This window comes from Zosterops lateralis (genome assembly GCF_965231275.1).
Source record: "Zosterops lateralis genome assembly, chromosome: 9".
Taxonomy (NCBI): domain Eukaryota; kingdom Metazoa; phylum Chordata; class Aves; order Passeriformes; family Zosteropidae; genus Zosterops; species Zosterops lateralis.
In genome coordinates, this window is record NC_139769.1 from 7275886 (window position 1) to 7299830 (window position 23945).

At 41.0% G+C, this 23945-nt stretch overlaps 1 protein-coding gene across 1 annotated transcript in view; it reads left to right on the forward strand.

Annotated features, from left to right (window-relative positions):
* The window catches only part of AGBL4 (AGBL carboxypeptidase 4), a gene marked incomplete at its 5' end in the record, with an annotated part of 886698 nt that overhangs the window by 461438 nt on the left and 401315 nt on the right, over positions 1–23945 (forward strand). Inside the window, one exon of the mRNA XM_083868088.1 lies at positions 8182–8221. Within this exon, the coding sequence (XP_083724214.1) occupies positions 8182–8221 (40 nt within the window). The remainder of the gene's footprint in view (positions 1–8181; positions 8222–23945) is intronic.

The following is a 23945-nucleotide window of genomic DNA, read 5'->3' on the forward strand; positions in this document are numbered from 1 at the left end:
GGCTGGAGTCAGTCACTCATTCAGTGAAAAATTCTCATGTGTCAGAAATTTTCCCAACATCTTCAGAATCCTAGGTGGTTTTGGGTTTTTTTTTTCCTCTTCTCCTAGAATTCCCTTTTTTTCCCAAACCAGTGATGCCTTTAAACCCAAACCAGTCTTCTCCCCACCAGTGTCCTGGCTATTCTGGCATGATGGCAGTTTATTAAACTTAGCATTAATTTTAATACTGGACAGAATAGAAAACTGCTACTAAACTGCTACTAGCTGGTAGCTAAGCTGCTGAGGTCAGACATGAGTTTTGGAACTTAAGTCCCAATTTGAATAAATATTTATTTAGGAATAGACAGCAAAAGAATGTTTGGGGAGAAATGATCTGTGGGTTCAGAGCTCAGTTTCAAGGTCCAGATGGGCCAGGGCAGGGACATGAACCCCTGAATTTGTGTCTTCCTTATGAGGTAATCACAGGCTCTTACAATTCATGTTTAGTTTAAAAATTACCTATGCTGGGGGTTAATCTGTCCTGTCTGTTATCTAAACCAGCCCATAAACAATGGCTGGTCAGTCAATATTCCCCTACTGGTATGGGTAGATATGCTTTGTTTCTAATTAAACATTCACTGAACACTGTTGCTTCTCTCCCCCGTCCCCCAACAAATGTTGAACTTTCAAAGTTCATAACTGCTTTCACAAATGCTGCCCTTTTCCTGGTAAAACCTAATGTAAGACAGGAATCAGAGCTAAAGAATGGCAAGGCAGTGCCTAAAGGGATGTGTGTCATGGGTAGATTTTGGTTGTTAATGGCACTGTGTGGGGTCTGTACAGTTTTTCCTGCCCTTGTTTACTCTATTTTTCAAAATAAATAAGTCTTAGATAGAAGAGTTTATTAACTCCTGCTGCTTGCTATGTAGTTTAAAACATAATCTGTTGTTTGTGGCATTACAATAATCTCTATAGGCGTTAAGTAATTGATGTCACAAGCACAGGATTATAACCACAGCTCTGCAATTTACATAGCAATACAAGAAACTCTGAAAAACCTGCATGGCAGTGTTTCACCAAAACAAACCCCTTAGAATGCTGAGTTAAATTGAGGAATGAGTAGATCCTGAACCCTTGCTATGCAAGTACATTTAAAACATGCACATGCCACCTTTTTTTCAGTGCAGCTAAATTGATCCCAATCTGGATGTGAGGCCAGACCATGAAGAACTGGGCCTCTTCCCTTCCTTCATTTCTTGCAGGCCCAGAGTTTTTGGGAAAGAGCAGAACAAAGGTATTGGTTGTATCATCCTTTCTTTTTCCTCAGGCAAGAGGCTTTCTGCTGTCATAACTTTTATTGGCAAAGTTAAGGACCAGTTCATTCCAAAGCAGTTCCTTCCTCCTGCCTTACTTTCCAGAGAGGAGACAGCCTGAACAACCTTTTGTTGTGATTGTTAATATTACAGTGAACATAAAGATGCTTTTTTTTTTTTTTTTTTTTTTTTTTTATTCCTAGTGTTTCACTATGAAGCTGGTTATTACTTCATGAGTGCTGCATAGGTAAATAAGGCAACCCACAGATGAAGCACCTGTAGATGGCAGACAAGAATATGTGGAAGAGACCGTGGATTTGTGGGGCCTATAAAGCTGAGAGTGCCCATTGTCAGTGGTCTCCCTGTGCAGACACTGAGGAGCTCAGCCTGCCATGGCTTGGGCAATGATCTACAGCTTTTGGTAGGAACCTGCTCACCAAGGGGCTGCAACCTTCCACTACTGTCATAGGTTATACTGACTGTGTGCTAAAAAATGGCTTTTCCACCTTTTCTTAACCTTTGTTGTATTCATGTTCATTCCATACAGCTTTGGAGCACAACAGGGCTGTAAGAACATTATGTGTGGATCTCCTGTTCCTGAGACAAATAGATCAAGGGGGAAGAAGGAGAAGTCTCAGCTACTTGTTTGGCAGAGCTTTGGGAAAGTAGGAAGCACCATGCATCACTGGTTTTGGGAGAGAAATAGGCAAGTGTCAGATGTTAAATAGGGGAGTATGTGCACTGGAGGAATGACTAAAGTGGCTTAAAGGCTTGGCACTGCCTTTCATTATTTGGACTTGGTTTTGATTCTAAACCAGAATCGAGTTACCACATATTGCAGTGATCAAATATCTGCAGAGGTCACTGTCAAAATGGTTTAAAATGCTCATTATAGTTCTTAGCATGAGCGATAACATATCCCAAACCACTTTATAAATGTTCTTCCACACCTATATTATCAATAATTGATTCCACAGGGTAGGCTACAGCAGATGCAATTTGCTAAAATCCCAGTCAAGTGTCAACAAGCTGACTGGTTCATTTCATCATTATACCAGGAAACTTCAGCAGCTAATCATAAAGGAAGTACAAAATGTGAGATCTTGGTTCATTATGTGAACAAAAGCCTGTGATTTCAGAATGGAAAGAAAAGATTATTGCTCAGCATCATGTGGAAAAAAAAAGAAAGCCTGCTTTAAATCATCAAATTATCCATTTTTACAGGATTTGAATTAGTAGTTTTTTGGTTTCGTTACTTAAATCAGGAGTTTCTCTTTGCAGGTAACTCTTGCACTCTGAAGGGAAGGAGGTACGAGTAGTGAAACTTGCATTTGAGGAAGTAGGAACTAGGCAGATATGAAAGCTCACTTTTTTTCCCAACATCTTCCTTCATTGAAGCCTTCCTTAGAAAATTTACCCAGATGTTGATCAGCCCTGAATATTTCTTAACCTGTCCAGCAACAGGTGGCACCAAGGACGGATGGGACACAGCCTTTAACCTCCCCCTCCTGCACATTTTCCCTGCAGTGCAAACCATGGTGGTGCCTATGGGCAGTCATGTCGTGCCACCCACCTGTGCCAAACTGCACATTGGGGATCTCTTTGATACTTTTCTGAACTCCTGGGTTCTTTCATGCCATAATGTGAAAGGACAGATTTCCAAGGCGTTGATGTTACAGAGTATGGTGATCATAAAGGCTACAGAAATGTGAAATGCACCCTTCAGTACGTCCTCAGCTTCATTTGTGATAAGATACACTGGTTCCAATTACTCTTGTGTCAACACAGTTTACAGGAAAGAAACACTAGTTTTGAAGTCAAAAAGAAAAGGTGCTATTAAGTGACAACTTGAGGCAAAGTTTCCAGGAAAAAAAATAACATTGTGCACTTCATTTCACTCTTAAACCCCCTGCACAGTAAATTGAAGGTGGTGAGGGACAGACACATGTTCAAAACACACTCAAATTAGGGGGAAGAAGTCAATAGCAGAGCCCAGGCTGGGTAAAATACATTTTGGAAGACAAAGTCCTTGTAAGGTCCCAGAGTCAATTCCAGCTCCCTGTGAGGGGGCTGTGGCAGGAGCTGTTAGTGAGTGGTCAGCCTGGTTTGGGGTTCACAGCTGCAGCAAAAACTGCCCACAGTGAAAGCAGTGAAAGGCACAAATCCAACAAAGGATTTCTGGAGCTGAAGTTGATCTTGCCTCTGGGTTTAAGATTTTATTCCAGAGCAAGGCAGGAGTAGATGGAATAGAAGGCCTTACTGTTTAGAAAAACCTCTGCTGGTTCCTGGGATATGGATAGCTGGGAAGCTGAAGGAGCTTCCAGCATTATGTGTGGAATAGAGCCCTGAGTTGAGCTGCCAGCTCCATCCCCACTGACCTGCACTGCTGGGTGTTGGGGCCTTGGAAATGATGTGCTGGGACAGAAGGCAGGGATAAGGATATTTTTTGGATCATGGCTGGAGGAGGAGTGGGAAGATGACTTTATAATTGCTTTTTTATCACTCTTTCTGACTATATTGACTTAATACTTGACACAGCTTTGGCTGGCAAGTGAGGCCCAGATACATTCAGAATTAGATATGACGAGGCTCATTCTTACATGAGAAGAAAATCATCGGTTGCTACAGAAACAGCTCCATATCAGTCTCGTGGGGCATCTTTGCATCTGGCTTTTTTTCCCTTCTCTTTTGCTAATCTGTAGATAAGAGTCAAAGCAAGTGCAGCACATCCCACATCTATATAAAAGGTTGGAGGAACTCTGCAGAGAGCAAAGTGTGAAAGAACATCTCATAGATAAGCTAAACTTAAATGAATGAGTTAATTTACACTCCTCCTGCAATTTTTTTTCCTCGTTTTGCAACTCTTGCTAAGTTAATTGAGGTGAAAATTAAATGACACCAGTCAGCAAATATTTTAAAGACCTCCAAAACCAAGGAAGAGAAAGGAGGTAATAAGAAAAGGAGGAAACAGGGAAAAAAATCTGAGGGCTGAGTTAGAATCTGTGTGGGGAAAATTGCATCTTGCAATGGAATAATAATCCAGACTCACTTCCAGGCAAGTTGTTTAACTTGATAAATTCAGAAATTAGTTAAAAGTAAGTGTATATTATGGGTGAACAGGGACCATTCTGCACACTGCAGACCAGCTCACCAATGACGTTCTTCAACTGGTTTCCTAAAACGTAATGAATTCTTGATGCTTAGTAGATTAATATTTATTGAGTGAATCAATGCTTAATTTATTAAAAAATTGCCTTCCTTGTGTTTTAATATGATTTATTACTCATCAGTGCTTATTGCATTAATTAAAGATTGTGTTAATTTTGTGGAAGTGAACACGATCTGCTGTGGGTTTGCTCCGAGCCCTGGTGCACTGTAGGGCCTGTGGGTAGTGCCAGAGATGGGAACTGCTCCAGGTGGGGAACAGAATGAATCACCAGTGGCCTCTCCCTGCCCTTGGGATGGATCTCAAAGAGCCAGCAGAGTGCAAAAGAGGATGCTGCCCCTTAAGGGCAGGACAGGATTACAACAGCAGTGATGATGCAGGGAATATTTCTGTTTGCTATTATAAATGATGGCTGATGCTGTGGGGATCATTTTTGTGTCTCTCATGGAATGCCCTTTTGTCGACGTGGGTGAAATCCTGCCTTAGAGACATGGGAAGCTGTCACCACTTTCCCCACCAGGGGTGACACTCATTGCATTTCAGTGCTCAGATTGTGAGAAATCCTTGGGACAGTCGGTTGCCTGAAGATTGGGATGGTCCCAAACATCTCAGCAGGGGCAGGTGTTTGAGAAGTGGAAAATTCCTAAAGGCAGAACAAAAAAAGCCAGACATCTTGTGAGCTGAGTCTTTCAAGAAATCTGTCAAAACAGGGAGAGGGTGATCACGCTGGAGGGGGGCCACAGCTGCAATTTACATCTTTCAGCACTGAAGAAAGAAGCAAATATATGAAGCCCCACAGCCATGATTCCTCTGATGAAATTATTTTATTAATGGGTGTGACATTTGTAATGTCTCTCTCTTTAAATTCAAATACTGCTGTTTTTATAGCTACTCATAAGTGAGTCTGTCTGGTTTTGCTTTTTTTTTTTTTTTTTTTTTTTTTTTTTTTTTTTTTTTTTTTAATCCATCTAGTTACTAGGCTGCTTGCATCCAGCTGAGCCCTGGAAACGGCAGAGCTAGCCCTGAGATCTGAGAGCAGGCAGGAATTTCCGGAAAGTGATTGTGGCCGTAATTAGGGCATTTCTGCATGTTTAAATGCACGTTTCTGGAATGCACTTTGCTGTTTGCCTCTCTCCAGGGCTGGGGTGAGTGTACACAAACTTCCCTTGATGAGCTAAATCAGAGAAACCTCTCCAAGGTCCAGTGAAGGTCAGAGCTGAGAATTTTTTCCTCTCTCTCACCAGGCAGGCAGGAACCACTGAGCTCCAGCCTGGAGCACTTGGGTGGAGCCAGTGCCAAGAACCTGGTGGCATTTCAAATCCCTTGCAGCACTTAGGTGTTAGATGCAAAAGATCAGTGCTGCTCCACTTGAAGTCAGAGAAATAACTTCAGCTTAAAGTTCAACATACACACAAAGATTTCCTGGATCTGGAGTTAATTTGTTTTTTCCAAGGTCACCTTGAAGGCAGCATTCAAACTGGAAAAAAGTTACAAACTGAACATTTGACTTGTAATAATTTCATATTATTTCTCATTTGTTTGACCTGTCCTATATGCTTGTGTTTTCCTGACGTATCAAGCTAAGCTATTTTGGTTTTTCATTTAATGTTTATTTTTACCCCATTTAACAGACTCAAGTCAGGACTGGGGGCTAGTTGGGCTGCATGCCTTTCTCTCTGTTCCATATCTTTACATTTTCCAACTTCCTTTGATGCAGGATATTTATATTCCACCTTTTTTCCTAGTGAGAGGCTTTCACGGAGTAGAGGCTTTGGATATATATTTTCTGCTCTAGCTGTTCATTAGATATACAGCATTTGGAGTTCCAGTTGTGCTGAGAAATGTAAGCAAAGCTTTTGGCCCAGTGGGGGCTAGGCTCTGGCATTTCACAGCTTTGTACATATGAATCAGGATTAAGGTGCAGGATGTATATAAAATTTAGCTCATTAGGAGATGTTTGGTCTCACGGCTCCCGTGGGGAAGGTGGGTCCTGTGCTCACACACAGGATTTCTTACTCTGCTTTGCTGCTCCCAGGAAAGGAGGAGATGAGCAGGTGACACAAGGCAGCAGCAGGGTGTTCTGCTCCCTTTTACCCTGGCACACCTGGAAAAATGTTTAGCATACACTGGGCCCAGTATTTTAAACTAAAACAAATGTGCTTGAGCAAAGTGCTAAGGTCACGCTCGGAATGACTTCGCAGAGTTAAGAGCACAAGGAGCACCTCTGGAAAAAGACAGATAGGAATTTTCTCTCAAATACATTTTGTGTTGTGCCAGAGGTAAGGAACTGAAGGCCAGGAAGGTTTCAGAAAATGTGTTTTTTCCAGCCTGACACCCCACTTGGCTTCCCAGCAGGCCAAATTTGCTGTTGTGCCCAACACAGCTCAAGTGTATTCAGTGGATGACCAACTGTCCATGCACTTCACCCAGTGAAGCTTTACCACAGAGAAATGATGGGTTTGGAAAGGAGTTTCATCAGTCATGATTTCCAAGGAAGAGCACTCAGGGTAGGGAATACCAAGTCAATGTTTCCTCCTCAAGGACTTCCAGCTGTCACATAGGGAATACAGTGAGTGCAGTGATGAGAATTAGATTGGAAGATCAATAGGGCTGACAATAAATGAAAGTAACACAGACATTATTGAGCAAATTAGGAGAGAGAAATTAAACTGGACAGTGTAATCTTCAATACCTGCTAGACACACTGATGTTGGGCAAAGTTAGGAAGAAGACAGTAAGTTGGAAAGTGCTGTGATAAAGGGGCAGTAACCATCTGCCCATGAGATGGGGAAAGCCCTGCTTGTGATGGAAAGCTCTCAGCCCACAGAAGAGTGGAAAAAGATGATAGTGGTCCAGGAGCACCTGGATTTAAGTGGCAAGCTACAGAGAGACAGTGGTGGAGAGATCACCTGAGACTGGGAACATGGACTAGGCAACGGCACTGGCTACATGTTATGGGAAAAGGGAACCTCAGGTGCACCCCACCATCACAAAGGCTTGGTGGGATAGGTTCCAGGCCAAAAATTTTCCTAACTTTCTTATATTATAGGTTTGTTTACCCTGTGAAGATTTGCAGCCATTCCAGAAACCAGTCCTCTGTGTAAACTTGATCATTTGCCATAACAGCTCCTTGCATTTTGCTATCTGTGCACATATCCAGTGATGACCAAATCTGGCAAGCTTTTGGGATGAGGGATATCCAGTGGCAATGAGATCCATGGGCTGACTGCGCTCAGCATGCAAAGAAGCTTTCCTTTTATCAGTCTTGAGTTTGTCTAGATCCTCTTACTTGTCTTTGAAAGGTTCACCCCAAGGCAATATAATTGTGTTTGATCACATACAGGCATCGAGTCAGTGATTGATATGAATAAAGAACTTAGAGCTGCTTGTCCTGGTTCCATGTCTTCTTCCCTGTGGAATCAGAAATCACTTTTATAAATATATCGGTCCATCTGTGCTTCCAGCTATCCATTTCAAGTACACATTCCAAAAGAGAAATAGTAACACTTTATAAGTGCAAATAAAAACACATTAAAAGGACCGAGGAAGGGGGTTTTTCCTCCCTCATAAAGTACATGTGGATCTCTTCCAAAAGAGTTACTGTGAGCCATGTAACTTGTAATTAATCCTGCTGTAAATGTCAGAACACTTACTTTGCAGGTCTAAGCTGACCCACTAAAATTAGTCCCCTTTTAACAATTCTTTTTATAATTTGTTTTTCAGCAAAAACGGCGGCTTGACCTGCTGACAATAACCAGCCCCGGTAAGTGAGCTCTGCCACGCCGCTCTCTCCTCTTTTCTTAAAGAGATGGTTGTCTAAATGTGTTTTTTTCCCTCGTCTCTGACATGCAAAATGAAAAACACTGTTCCCCAGAAAATCTTGCACCTAATAACAAGTGACAGCTATATTGTGCTTGGCAAAGCCCCGGGCAGTTATCCGTTCACAGAGCTGCCTCTTCAGACCTTTACTCTATGAATTGGAGTGCTGATATTTCTTTAAGCCTCCTGGGGTTACAGTTAGTGGTATATCTGCAGGGCAGATGCCCTCAAATTCACAGAGTGTGTTCAAGTATCACAGAAATGCAAGCCTGACTTTCCTTGGTGGCAAACAGGAGCAATCTGGGGAGTCAGGAGTTGGTGACACTCTGAACATGTGGAAAGAGACACAAGGTCCAGGCTCGGGGCTGAAAGCCCCAAAGTGGGTCAGAAAATATTGAGGTAGAATTAAAATGCCTTAAACTATCTACTTCATGATGGCTTCTGTCATTTGCCTGTTGAGATAAACCAAAATTTGTTCTTGTTGGGAAAGTGTGGGGCTCTGGCAAGAGTGAGTTTTGAAGGATGAAATGCAGGTTGGTTCAGTTGTGCTCCTCTGTGATCTCAGCCCTTAAGGCTGGGTGGCTTTTAATTTATTTCTATTTACCTGGCTCACTTTCTTTCCATTAGCTGCTACAGAGGTTTGCTGCCCACCAGCTTCAGACCCTGCTCAAATAGTGCCACATTTCGGTTAACTTTGCTCATTTTTTCAGATGTGTGTATGAATTAAGCTTTCAGGTGGGCTTTAACTGGGACTAATGAATTCTGGCCTCAACTGGTAATAATGTGCTAGCAGAGTGAACAGGTGTTATGGGAAGTGAGCAAAATGGGACACACATTTGCTTGGATAACAATTTTGCATCAATAATTGTTCTGACACTCTAAATGTAGATATAATCTGTGACATGGTTTCTCCTTCACTAACCTTGTTAAAATAATAAGAATTAAAATAAGGAGGAGGAACACTTTGTTGGGACAGATGTTTGAGGCTATTGGCAATTGCATCACATTTTTGCATGTTCACTTTTCACGCAGTTTGCAATTATGTTAATGTATGCTCAGGGCACTTGCTGATAAAAGCAACAATACAGTGTGATACAGCTATTGTCACTATTCTAACTGTAACTTCAAGGACAAACTTGGCACATTTTTCATTTTCCATATCTTCAGCATTCTCTGTTTCTAGAGGAAAAATAAAAAAAAAGATCTCTGAAGGTCTTAATCATAGCAAAACTCAGATCTTGGATAAGGGCACCAAAATCCACAGGCTTTTTGAATAAGAGAAAAAGAGGGTTGGGGACCAGAATGATTTAATATGAGACTTTTCTGTAAAACAAACTTATGATACCTTTCTCATAATTTCTGATACAGCATTCAGTGTAAAAGGGTTGATTGGGTTGAGTTTGTGCATAGATGTGATCAGTAAGTAGGTGTAGCTTCAGATCTCTGTTTAGTACACCAATCTACTGTTCTAAATAAACACAACAAATAGTTAGAAGGCTCTTCAATAACTGTGTAGGTAACTGCACTAAAAGGGGGGAAAAAGCTGTCTATAACACGTACCTTTTCTGAAATGCAAGTTTTGCTTTGCTATTTAACCAGAAATCTACCATAACTGGATACATAGGGGGAAAAAAAAATAATACTTATTCATGATTGCATAATAAAGTGCCTGTAGTTTTGCCTTCAGTAGAGGCATTTTCAAAAGAAGCTTGGTGCTGGATCAGGCCAAATTTACCAAACAGCCTAAAGCTGAGATTTTTTCAAAGGGGTTGAAAAAGTTAGGCACTCAATTCCTAGTAGGATTGGAAAATGTCAGCCTGTGGATTAAAGGGTCTAGTTTCAGCCCTACAAATACTAAAATAAAATAAAATAAATCATAGCCTTGGGGCTTTTATCTGTCTTTGGAGACTGCTACTTTAAAATATTTAATTCTTTGAGTCCTAGCTGTAAGATCTGACATTGACAGTCTGCTTTTACAAAGTCGTGATATCGGTTATGATGGCTGAGATCAGCCATAATCACTGTCAACCCTTAATTTACTGATTCAAATGAGGGGCTGAGCTGTTTAGTTGCACCTGCCAATCCTCTGGGACTTGTTTCTGTTCTCCACCTTGCCGCAGGCAGGCAGCCTTTGCTTTTGGCAGAGGTCACACAGCTTTAGTTAGAGTTGTGAAAGTCCTCTGTGTCCCACAAGGGGTGTCGGCCACCAAAACCCTATTGCTTAATTGTAGGAATAGACAAAGGGCTTCAAAAGAAAAGGTGACCTCTGAGATTTGCTCCTCTGTCACAGTGAATATCATCTCTGTTTCTTGTGTGCCTGTGTGAAGCTCTTGAACCAGTTTTTCTACCTTTAGTCAAGAATCGATGGGGATCCCTTGCAGATAGTACAACAGCTCTTCTCCATGTGCTGCTAAAGCAGTTTCCAAAAAGTGATCAGCCAATTAATGAGATTAATTGCAAGGCAAAAATAATGCCATTAATGTAAGTTAAGTGTCGTTGAGACTCAGGTGCCAAAACATTTAAAGAGAGTTTGTGGAATCACGGAAACCTTAATGTTATCTCATGGCAGTCACACTGCTCCCCTTGGCCATGGCTGTTGAATGATTCCCCAGGAATCACTGAAGGGTCAGAATTTGTGCTGTTCCCTGAGCCTCAGCCATGCTGTGCTGAGCCCACACTGAGGGGGACCCAGCTTTGCCTCTGGCCCTGCTCCACATGGTTTCCAACCCCCCAGCAATGTGTGCTTGGCTCTCTGAAACCTGCCTGAACAGCTTCTGGCCTTAAAAGCACATCTGTATGTTAAACTGAACAGGTATAGACCATTAATCTATACCCTGGACTGAGAGAAGTCTGGGCAAAAGTGAAAAAAAAAAAAAAAAAAAATAAAAGAAACAGGAAGGAGTACAGATGACTGGAGCTGCAGCTCCAACTACACAGTTTGTATGCAACATGCAGGGCTCACCTCTTCCAGCACCCTAATAAAGCAGGTATGGGAAGCTTCACACTGCGCCCCAAACTGGAGGAAGTCTTTGCTTTGCTGTGGATCTCCAGAAACAGCCAGACACAAATGATGCATAAGCTGGGAGCAAGCCAGACTCCCTCGTGCTCAAATATATTCCTTTGAAGTAACTGACACCCCTGTAAAGTGTGGAGGGGATCTCACCGCTCTGCCTTGCTGCTGAGTAGCTGGAGGAATGTTAAGTTAAATTTATCAATGCTCTCACCACACTCCTTTCTTCTTGCCCCTTGACATGTGAGGTACAATTAGAGTGCAGCTGCACAGTTCAGGGTGCCCGAGTCAGAGCTGATGTGCGCAGTGGGGTGGGGGAAGGATGTTAAAAATTCATTAGGAGCTGGCAGGGACATGCTGGCAGGGAGTGGGACATAATGAGATTTAAGTTTTGGTAATTTAAAATTTCTTTAAACCCAGCTTTACCTCTGAATTGGATCCAAAACATTTCCTTAACGCTGTTCTAGTTGTCTTTGAGGTTGAGGACCAAAGCTCGAGGTAGTTTAATTTGGCCTTGTTGCACAAAGGAGATGAAGATTTGCCCTTCATTTCTCTGTGATCATGTTCTAGTAGCACTTTGAACACGCACATGCAATCACATCACATTTTGTGGTAACCACTCAATAGCTGCAAATAAGATACCCCTGTTTCCATAGCTTTTCCATGGAGACACAGCTTTTTGCATCTCCTGTGTTTATGATAATAATACAGCTTTCCAATTTCTCTTCTCAGTAAGGTAAGTTCCTCTCCCACTGAAGTATTTTTTAATTATTGATACCATAAATGGAAGTGTGTTGGAAACTATTGGCTTTGAAAATAGCTAACATGTGATATTATCCAAGAACCATCAGGAAAATTCTTTTGAAATTCTCTTTGATTCAGCCATCCTCAGGGCTTTATCCTTCTCTACCAGTCTCTCTACTGCCAATTTAAAATAACATTCTCTTGAAATCAGAGCAATGTCAGGAGAAATTCATCAGCACCGTAGGTGCATGTTTCCCAGATGTATATAAACCTACTACATTTGGCAGCAGTAAATTGATTGCATTTAAAAAACCTGGGGTAGTTGAATATTCCATAGTGTCCAGCTTGGCTACAGCACGGAATATAAAGTAATTTTTTTAAGTTTCTTTCAGCTGTGTTTTAGATGAAAAAAAAAGTAAGTGCTGACTCCATAATTCCTGGCTTTTGATTTACACAGATTTTCCTAATGTGTAAACCACATCAGGGCTTTACAGGCAGGGATGGAGTAAAATAATCCTAATCTCCGCCGAGATTTGATCAGAAATGTTAATGGTTTCTACGTGCTTCCTCCTAATATTGAAGATCTCACACTTTTAAACAGGGAAAAAAGCTTGATTTTAAAAGTATTTATCAGTCTGATCTATGTGGTGAAATATTCTCTCCCCTTTAATATCATCAGTGCTGCATGCTCTAAAAATGTCTCCATTTCATTAATTTGTGATATACTGCTACTCTGAATTCTTTTAAGGTGGCTTTAGCTTCTGCCATACATATTTTACTGCTTTAAATTATAGATATAGGACTGTTGCCTAGTTAATTTCCTCTGGTTAGGAAAATATATTTCTGCTCTCCTGGCATTGCATAAAGTGATATGTGGGATTTGCTATATTTTTTAGCTGATTAAGTTTTGCATTTCTACATATTACTGCTTATGAGACCTCAAGTAAAAGTATGTAAAGGAAAGAGAAGTTTTATAGTATATTTCAAAGTTTCATTTAACTATAAATTCCACCACTAAGCCCTGCTACAAGACTTTTCCATTACCTTCCTGGATAGTCTGGCTATCAACTTCTTTCTAATTGAAGCATGAAAATAATATGAACTCAAAGTCATGAAGCTATAAGACAGGTATTAGTAAAAATGATACCAACTAATAAAATGTGACAGAAAGTTGTTTGCTGCTAAAACTTGGGGACTTTTTTTTTTTTGGCAAGTCCTTATTAATTAATAGCACATTGATTTTGGTGTAAGTATGTGTCAAAGGATGGCACTGAAGATTTTAAACAGCCTAATATAACCACTGCTCATGTTTGCTAGAGAAGCTGCACATGCTTTTTTACTTGCAAAGCTGGTGGAGAAATTACTTAGAATTCCAGTAATAACTGAGTCTTTTAATGCTCAGTGAATTATTTCCCTTATCACTGAGTATTAATCCACCCATTTGCCCACAATAATATGAGATAACCAGGGGAGTCAGAATCTCACTGCTCAGCAAGGCAATAGACCCCAAATGGTTTGTCTGAACCCACAGTACGAGAATTTCCCTATCATAAAAATAAAATATAAATGCTAAAATCTCAGCTCGAAGTGAAACTCCCATGTTGTCTGTCTTAGCTGAACCATAAAGCTACAGGAAGAAGTTTGTTCCAGACTTGATGAAACTTTAGCAAGATGATTGTACTAACAGAGAGCAGAAGGATGACGTGGACTCTTTTTCCCTTTTTTTTTTATTTTTTTTGTGCCATTAGGTTGGCTTCAGCTGTCCTGAGGCTAATTAGGAAATTTTACTATATCCAATTTCTCATCTTTACAGTATCTGAAGAGCTGTAAGAATTTCCATTTGCTGTGATAAGGAGAAATAATATTGTTGCTTGTAATTACTCATTCATGCAGATCCGTACCTTCCCAATTCTCAGTTATACCTCTGCACTTGCCAGAATAATAATTGCAGAGATGCCTCCTGCTCTGCTCTTTTCCCTTCCCTCACACCATGTCCCAAGAGAATAAGTCCTCCTTGGTCCTTCTGCCTGTCCCCTGACCTACCTCCACCTGTGTCCCCAGTCGCCCACATCCATCTCAAATATCCCAATGTTGAGTTCTCCTGAAATACTTTTTTGTTTCAATAATGAAACCAGAACTTTATCCCCATTTGGTTGCAGAATGTTTACTTTTAGTAAGGCTGTTTCATCCCCACCTTTGCATTTAAAAAAGTGACCTTTTTTTTGGATACATGTAGAAGAAGTGATATTTGCGAAGTCAAAATAAGACTGCAGAGAAGATATTCTAAAGGCTAATCCATTACTTTTGAAGAAAAATATCAAGCTTTACCACAATCCCTTATTATTATTCTGGGTCACCATGGTGTTTCCATGCACCTTGGCATGTCCCTTTAATTGGATCCTTGCATGGGAAGGTCCGGCACAGTTGCATTGAAAGCTGACATTTCTAACTAACTGACCTTTTCAGGCCCGGTGACACTCCTATAATGATTATCCTCTAGCATTGTTTGGACACAATACCACATACTTCACAGCACATAAAGAATATGTTCTTTGAGAACTATTCAAAATGCCCAATCTCAAGTTAGCAAAATGAGAAAATTGGGTGCAAACATTCATCAGAGTGTTATTGTGCAGGTATCGATTTGAATGCCCTTTCATTTCTCTGGGAAAAAGTGTTGTATTATAGAGCTCTAAATTAACTTCTGTTCTGTTTTTTTTCCCCCAGTAAGTATAAAAAGGTCAAATTCATTCATAAGGCTGAATAGATTTGCAGGATATAAGCAATAAGATAGCAATCAACCTTCAAATAACCTTTAAAGAGACAGTATCTTTTCTTATGAACAGTAATTGATCTGCTCATTAAGTCACTGGGTACTCTTTGGGGCTCACCTGGGCAAAAATGTGTAAGACCTGTGACGAAAGGATGTCAGCCACAGCAAAGCAGGAACAAACCCTCACGTGGAAATCTAAATATTTTACTGGGTGTAAAACTGAGGAGAGGATTGATATTGCCACATGAATTCCTTGACATTACTGTTACAAGGGTGAGTGGAAAAGATGCAGAAAACGCCTCAAAGTGTGAATTTAGTACTTGTGAGGATGACAATTGTAGCATGTTCATACCTGAAACATCCTGGATCATCATACCTGGATACATCTTCAACTTTATTTTGGATTTAGTGGCTGATGTGGGAGGTGACCACTGCCTCTGCTCAGGCCATGTATACGGGGAGCACAGGTAGGAGACCCTGTGCTACACATGGGATATGGCTGGGCATTGTTCTGTTGCATTCAGTCAGATTGTCAGATAATGCCTTTCTGTGCTCCATCAGGGCTTTGGGGTTGTGTGTGTGGGTTAACCACCTCTGCCTGCACTGACATAAAACTCATTTCCAGCTTGTTGCAGCACTGACTCCCTGGTGCTGCCTCCAGTCCTGGGCTGTGGCTCTGGAGCTCCTGTGGTGTGAGCAGGAGCTGCTGAAGGACTGCTGGAGATTTCTCCAAGGGAAGAGTATCTAGACAAAGACTCACTCAGAGTGCTGGGGATTGCCAATTTAAGATACCAATCAGAAGATTAATGTTCTGACCATGTCCATATTTCATTTCTGCATGTAAATCCACGTTATGTTTTTAGTATTATTTTTATGAATTGCACATAGGCTGAGGACTATCTGTGCATAATTGATTACAGTGAGTTGTCTTGGTTCTTATCTTTGATCAGAATTTTCAGAAGCAGCAAGTATCCCAGGTGACGAGGCTTTTCATGCTGTAAATGTTTGCACGTAATACTTTCTGTTTTACTTCACAATGTGCAGAATGAGCATTTCACTCATTCTGAGGGACTGAGAATGAGCAAGTCTGTGCACAGGTGTATTGTGCTCCTCTTTTGTGTAAGCTCAGGGAAAACTTAAAATAGAAACTTTTTTCCTCACAAACCCCTTATTTCTTCAGTATCAGATGTTTTTAGAAATGATGGAAAGCGTTCTACTTTGTCAATGAAATTTTAATTTTCAAGGTCACCTGTCACTCTTCACTTAGGCACATTTCTTCTTGCTGAATGACCTGAACAAGACTAAGTGGAAATCAGTGTATTAAATATCCAGAAGGCAGCAGAAGATTATATTGACACTACACAATAGAACCCAGTGCAGAAATGCATGAGCCAGCAGAGCCCTGACCAGCAGAGCTGCAGCCTCACCAATGTGGGGACAGATGCCTCCAAGCCCCATTACTTGGGTGCTGTGCCAGAGACAGATAAGCCCCAAGTCCTTTTTTCACTGGCATGAGGGTGCTGTCATTCCAGTGCAGCTGAATTGCACCTGGGCCTGAATCTTACCTTGTGTCTCCTTTTTTTAACCTAGCTAGGCACATGCAGCAACTGTGCTTCATTTCTATTTTAGCAGCATCCATGTACTCCAGTCCACAGACGTGTCATCCTGCTGGATGCAGTGACACCAAGCTGCTCCTGAATAGTTGGCAACTTACGTAGACAAAGCTCAGGGCAGTGGATGGGAAACATGGAAAAAGAATGTCAAAATTAAAAGGTTATTTTCATAGAACTGTGTCTCCTTGCTCCCCCTTTCCTCCAATCTCTGATGTAAGAGAAAATGGTAAAAACAGTGGTGATTATACAGTAACAACGAGTGGGACTGAGGAAGAGGGGAGCTGGAACTGCACAAAGGGCTTTTCCTAAGCTCATTTGTTTCTAAGGATTGCCAGTGGGCTCATTTTTTTTTTTGTATGCAGAACATTTCTGTTAAAGCAGTCAGCCAAGGTCACAGGGAAATCTACAAGAAAGGATAACCCAGAGCCCTTATTATTATTTTGAGCTTGTAACAAAGGAATTTTTAGTAGAGATTTGAATGGGGAAGGTGTGCTGGTTCTGTGAATTCAGACTGTAAGTGCAGTATAAGCCATGGGGGAAAAGAGACTTGTTCATCACACAGCTCAGTGCAGCTTTGGAGGGAGTCATTTGAGCTGCTGCTAAATGAGATAACGTGAGGGCTGTTAGGCAGTAGTAGCACTGCAGTGTCCTTAAGAAGCGGGTTAAAGGAAGGTGAAATACTGTTTTAACACCATAGGTCTGCTCCTGACATTGCACAAGACCCTGCACTGGACTGAAAGATACTGTGAGTGCCAGGACAGAGGCAGAGGAGTCAGGCAGAGGAGGGGAAGGGGGACAAAGCAGAGAGGATAAAGGAAGAGTCAACACAGTCACAATTCTGGGCCTTATGAATCAAAATGAAAATAACTGTTTTCAAAGGACCTAGGAGAGAGCAGGAGATTGTGTTACTCTTGATGCTTTATTATATTACCTGCCCTGTTGCACAGCTGCATCCCTTGTCCTTATCCTCTGGGGACTACTGGAAGGAAGGAAGGATTATCTGTCCAGACCCTGATTTTCCTGCCCATCCTCCAGGGAGTCTCACAGTGATGCAAAATTCTGTGGTGCTGCTGCCTATCCCCTGTGCTGAACCCACCTCCCTTCCTGTGAGGGTGTACGGCCCCATGGCTGGAGGCAAAAGGAACCCTCAGTTAGACCTGCTGCACATTTGCTTTGGGATCTGATCCAGAGCACTTAAATTTCAGCTGACTTGGACCAAACCCCTAATTCTAATTGTCAAAGGTTGGACAAACCCAACCACGAGAACAACTTCATGCTGATCCCGAACAGAACCCCCTCACTCCAGATGGGCACAGGTTTTGTTATCCAAGCACTCAAATGTTGCAGTGTGCATTTTGGGTTTTCTAAAGTTCTGTATGATTTTTATTATTTAGTTTCTGTAAAAGTTCATCTGCCCCCACCCCCCTTTCCCTAATCCCTATTGTTATCCACTCGATAGGCCTCTCCCTCCCCATTGTACCCCCTCAATAGCCCTCTTCCAGTCTATTGTACTATTATATATATATATTATATTATATACTGTAGTATTGTATCTTATCAATGGACACACCCTGGTACTTGATGGCTCTGGCAAAGCCAGGTGGCTCAGCCAAGGCTTCAGGTATCCCCACACCCCTTTTGCCCCAAAATGGCAGAGTCAATGCCCCCTGCACCAAAGTCACTCCCCTTCATTTCCATCAGTAACACCCCTGTACTTAAGGGCAGGTAAGAGCCAAAATATGGACTCTCACTCTCTCTGACACCAGGACTTTGCCCTAAATAAACACCTTCCTAATTACCATCAAGTGTGAGCTGCTCCTTCTTCGAAGCAAGATCACATCTCTGATCTGGTCTGAAATCTGGACCCAAAGGAACAACTCGTTTATATGGTATCTGAAGAGCAGAGCTAGCCAGGAGACAAGCTCAGAAGAACCATACACAAATTTCTTTCTATACACTGGAAAACTTTCCTAAATGGCCTCGTTAGGGCTCTGGGCTGGACCAGCAGCAGCAGCAGCACAGCCAAGCAAGGCATTCCCACCTCTGGGGGACCCTCTGCCAGGGCCCTGGCTCTCACACTGGCACTGGCTCTCACACCGGCTGCGTGGCCGCTTGTGGCATCCCAAAAAAAAAAACCCTTCTGGAAGCAGGAGCCGTGGAGTTCACACCCAGCCCCAGCAGAGCTGCCAGGCTGCAGTGCTGCTGCCCATAAATCCAGAGCGTGGAGGTGTCAGGCTGCCCTGGGAGTGAGCTCTCCCCGCAGCCAGGGCGGTGCTCAGGAATTAACTGCAGGGGCATTACTCTCCTAAGGCTTCGTCTTATAGTTCTGTTTTCTTCACCTCCAACCCCACAATGGATTATGGCCATACTTTCTCTTATAACTAAATGCTCTTCTGTCCTTTGACAAAACAGATTTGTGTCTTTTCATAGCTTTCTGTAGAGGGCTAATAATACATGGGAAAGCTTTACTGCCCACAGGAGACTTTGCCTGGCCGTAATAATAAGAAATGCTGTTGAAAAGTCATGATCAATGTTAATTCAGTTATTTTTCATTTTCTCTTTTTTTATAATGAAATCTTCTAGTTTATGCATTTTATCCAGTGCTACCCTATGAATTGCTTGTTGGAGAGAGGGGTCATTGGTTATAAAAATGAGTTCTTGCTGTTTGTCCTCATACGAAAATAACAGCAATATTTTGAAATGATGAATTTAAGGGAGGAAATAAAAAAAGGTGGAATCTTGGATGTACAAAAGATGTAAATATTGTTTTCCAGGTTTTATGGTTCCCAGATGCCTCCTCTAATTGCACAGCTAACCCTGAGTTTATTAAGTTATTTTCCAGAGTCAAACTCATTTGTAAACATGTCAGAATAAAAACTAAATTTAAAAAACAAAACCTTTGGATTGGAATTCTGGAGTGATAAACAAACTAATTTAGAATGTATTTGCATGTAATTTCCATGTGCCAAAATAGGATTGCATGTGGTTTGTAAATACAGGTCTTGAATCTATTTAACATTACAGAATAGCACAGAAGAAATTAATTGTAGCTCAAAAAAAAAAAAAAGGTTAAAATAATAAAAAAGATGGCTTAAAATGGCCCATGTTTGAATGTGATTCAACATGCAGAAACTGCTGAGGAGAGATAAGCACTCAGGGAAAACTGTAAATTCTAGCAGCAACATCTGTAGTAGTTAGAATACTATGTTTTATAGCAATACCTTACCTCCCCCCACGGACATTACCGTGGCACACAGCATATTTATTATTCACTTTCTGCAAGAGATGTTTGCCTAGCACAGCCTGAAAAATAAAGTCTGTTTCCTTTCTTTTAATGTTCACTTACTCAAAGATGATGTGAGCTTCCATCTCAAGCCTCTTGGCCAGACTGACCTGTAGGCTTTGGCTCAAGATAACAATTTGTAATTATCTGGGTTATTGCAGTGCTACCAAAGGATCCATCAGCAGATAAATCCTTTGCTGGCTGCAGTCCCCATCTGGAAAAGACCTGAATTCTTCATGTTTTTTTTCCACCTGAAATACATCATAGAATCATAGAATGGCTTGCACTGGAAGGGATGGTAAAAATCATCATGTGCAGGGAGGACAACCCTCCCCTAGATCAGGTTCCTCAGGGCCCTGTATATGTCAAAAATCAGGGTGGAGCACACGGTGCCACCCCACCTCTGCCTGCTGTTTCCAAAATCTGCAGGCTAGGGGGAAATATCACCTGTGGAGATCTGAGGCAGAGGGAGTGACAGCAGCCTTGAGACTCAGCAGCTCTTGCTTTGGCTCCTTGGCCTCTGCTCCTGCTGTCAGTGCTGAAATGTGTTTGTATTCTGGGCCTTGGGATTAAAGCAGCTGTGCTTGGAGGGAACAGGAAATAGTCTCTGGATAGAAAGGGATTGAGTAAATGCAAATGTAAACCCTGAGTTTAATAGTACTGGCTTGCATTGCTGGAGTTATGGAGGAAAAAATGCTTTATTTACTATGAAAATATATAAGTAATGCATGTTTTCAGGCTTGTCTTCAAATGCCATGGAATATCCCTTCCCATATTCACAGCACTGCAGCCTGGAGCTTAAAAGTGGCAGCAAAGTGGTCCTGCAATCTTTGTTGTAAGAGGGACTGTAAAGCTGGTCAGGGTTCAATCTCACTTTTTTCCAGAGTTTGGTGAGAGTAAGTAGAAATGTAAGGATTTCTCCTCTGAATCCTGGGATATTTTTTCTACCCTGGATTAGTTTCATGTATTTTATTTAATTTTTAGACAAAGCAGAGGGAAAAAAAAGGAGTAAGGAAAAGCAGACTTTATGGGATAGGAGGCAGAGCTTTGTAGTGTATTTGTTATTCAGCATTTTGTTGGAGCATCATGGAGGAATATTTTCAAGGAGGTCCAGATGTCAGGAACCTTTCCATACATTTTTCAGGTCATAATTCTTCTATTTCAATGTGCACATAAATATTGCAAAATATTTTCTTGTACTTTGTATCATTTCATCTCTGGAAGAAATTAATTGTTGCTTGAAGAAAAGGGGTTTATTTCCCACTTGGCTATGAGCCATTTTGTATATCTGCTTTAAATGTTAATATTAATTAGGATATAATCTATTTAAATCTATTTAGCTGTCCATTTCTTCCAAAGAAGTCAGCTGGATGAAAGAAGAAACATGCATCATTATCGAGATGATAAATTAGGCTCTTATCCCAGGAGAAGACAGCTCCTCAACACCAAGGCTGAAATGTCCCAGGGAGTGGAGGAGCCTCCTAGCCTTGTCCACTTGGTGCTGGATAAAAAGAGTGAGGACACCAAGATGGATTTTATAAATAAATTACTGGTAGTAACATTCCTGTAACATCCATTCTAAGTAGTTATTGTTGCAAGGGAATGGACTTAATGAGAGGTTGAGTGTTTTTAAGTTGTATTGGAAAGTGAGGAGCTGGAAAAACAATAGCAGGTGGTAAAAGAAAAAAAATTCCAATAAGTAATAAAACTTTTTTGTATCCCAAGTGAGGCAGATCCTTTCCATGAGCATCAGTGAAGCTGCAGCACTTGTATGTCTTACAAAGTCTGAATGAATTTGCTATTTTGGGACAGTGAAGTTGGGATATGGATCTTTATAGACATGAATGACTTCTAGACAGAAAATTTCATGGCTACCTTAATCAGCTGAGTCCTGAAGATGAAACATGAGGCTGGCAATTAGCACCAATGACCAGCTGTGAAAACAGGAGTATCTCTCATTTCTTTTATTTCTATTTTTGTTCAAATATTGACATATTTTATCTCCTATTTATTGCAAACTTTATATCAACAGCAAAATGAGACACTTCGGATTAAATTTTGTATATTTGTGTATTTTGGTCTTTCTTTATTTGCCAAGTTAAATGCAAAACAGAGTCCTTGTTTATATGAACAGTATCTATATGGACTTATCTATAGGAGAAGTTGAAAAGCTGGGCACTAGATTGCACAGCTCATCAGTGCAGCTTGAAACCTTTCCCAGAAAACAGCTGAGGGACTTGGGAAATCTGCAGCGTGTTCCTGAAACTTTAAACAAAACCATGGTGTTACCTGAGGCAGCTCCATGGGTCACAGATCAGTGGCTGGGAAAGGCAGAACATTTTCTCCCATGTTTTATCTGTATCCATTGTTCATAGATGATCAGTTCCAGAAAGATACACCCTGTCCATGCTGGTATCACCTTCAAAAAATTGCCCCACTGGAGCACAGACACACAGCCCAGCTCAGATTGCATGTGCAGATGCTGTGGAGTTACAAAAATGTTTGTGGTACTGACAATAATATGGCTTTTATGATTTATTTTATTTTATTGTAACTGAAACTGTTGTGTGCTCTTGTGACACAGAAAAGGCAGACACAACTGAACTTTTGTTCTGTCCAGGACTTGGGCAGACAGCTCAGGCAGATGGTTCATTTAGGATCCAGAGCCAGAATACTGGCATATTCCTGATTTCCTTCTAATGTGGCTGGCAAGAGAAACATTCAGCTGTGATGGACTTACCTTGGACAACGAAATCCAGAAAGGCACACCCTGCTCATGGGATTGCATTTCATGATATAGAAGCTGAAAGCTGCTTGAGATAAAAATGGATGTTGTACCTCAAATTTCTGTGCAGTTTTCTTGACCTGAGGAGTTCTTCTCCCTCAGGAGTGACATCCCAGGGCCTCTGCAAACATCTGCTCAGAGCACAAAAAGCAGTCAAAACCACAGTGTTTGATATCAGTAAAACTAAAGAATAAATTAGATGTAACAATGCACTGCTCACAAAATAGGTGGCAGAGCCAGCAGAGGTACTCTGAAAGACAATGGGGATGATCAGTAAAATGACTTCATCTGGAAAGAAATCAAGTAGAACTGTGATTTTTTTTCTTTTTTTCCCTGTAAGATCTGCCACTATGGAATGGAGCTTGAACTGTCTAAAGTTTATGTTGTTTTTTTTTTTTTTTCATAGTTAAAGATGCTGCATCCACTGCTGCATAACTGTATTTTTGAGCCACATGATGGTGGATAAATACAGCAATAAATACAAGTTAGTACTGGCCCAAGGATCATAACAAGTTTATATTCATTAAGGGAGAATAGAAGGCTGTACTATGGTGTGTTTGAAAAGGACTAAATTCCCATAGCTCTAGAAATTTCTTAGCAAATATTTGAATAGAAAAGACTTCTCTGTTCTTTTTCTGTGTGTTTTTTTGTTGTTTTTTTTTGGTAAGAAAATGTATTAATTGTGTATCTCCAAAGCCACATCCCTTGATATGAAAGAAAACAAATTTAGCTAAAAAATTTGTTATGGTTCAGTGATACAATGAAGAAAGCATTTAAAATTAATAGCAAATGTTTAGCCTTAATAGGAATAGGAGACATAAATAGCTTTCAAATATAAATAGGAGAAGGGGAAGAAAGGAAGGGGGGAAAAAGAAAGTAAAAGACATGAAGGAAAAATCCATGTAGGCAAAACTAGAAGTTCTATTTTAGTATATTTTCTGGGATCTCTTTAATTCTAAATAAACTAAAACTCAGGTTTTAGTTAAATGATGATGTTCAAAAGACTGATGTGCCTGGTAAGAGTTTCTTTTGATTTCTGTCACTTTGGGGTAAAATGCTTTCAAGTCCAGCAATAACAGAGAGGGATTTTTTTGGGGATAAACACTCTTAAATCAGGAGTACAGGAGTCCTAGAGGAGCTGGGATCACCTCAGACCCAATGCTCTGCTAAATTAAGGTGTCTTGGAAATGGGGAGTTGCCATTTTATTGTGCAAATACTCAGAAAGGCAGCCCGTGTGACTCAGGTTAGCACAGACTGGTATCTTCACAACAACCCCCAGGAAACTAATTAGAAAGGCTGATGAAGGTTTAGTTAGCAAAAGTGAAATCCTAATGAAAGGCAGTCAGTGTTTCTGAAGAAAAAGGATTTTTCAAACAATTCTTTATGGCCTTTGAGTATATCCCATATATGGTTGATGATGCTGCATAAACTTTTTAAGGTGTTCTATTTAGTGTCTTGA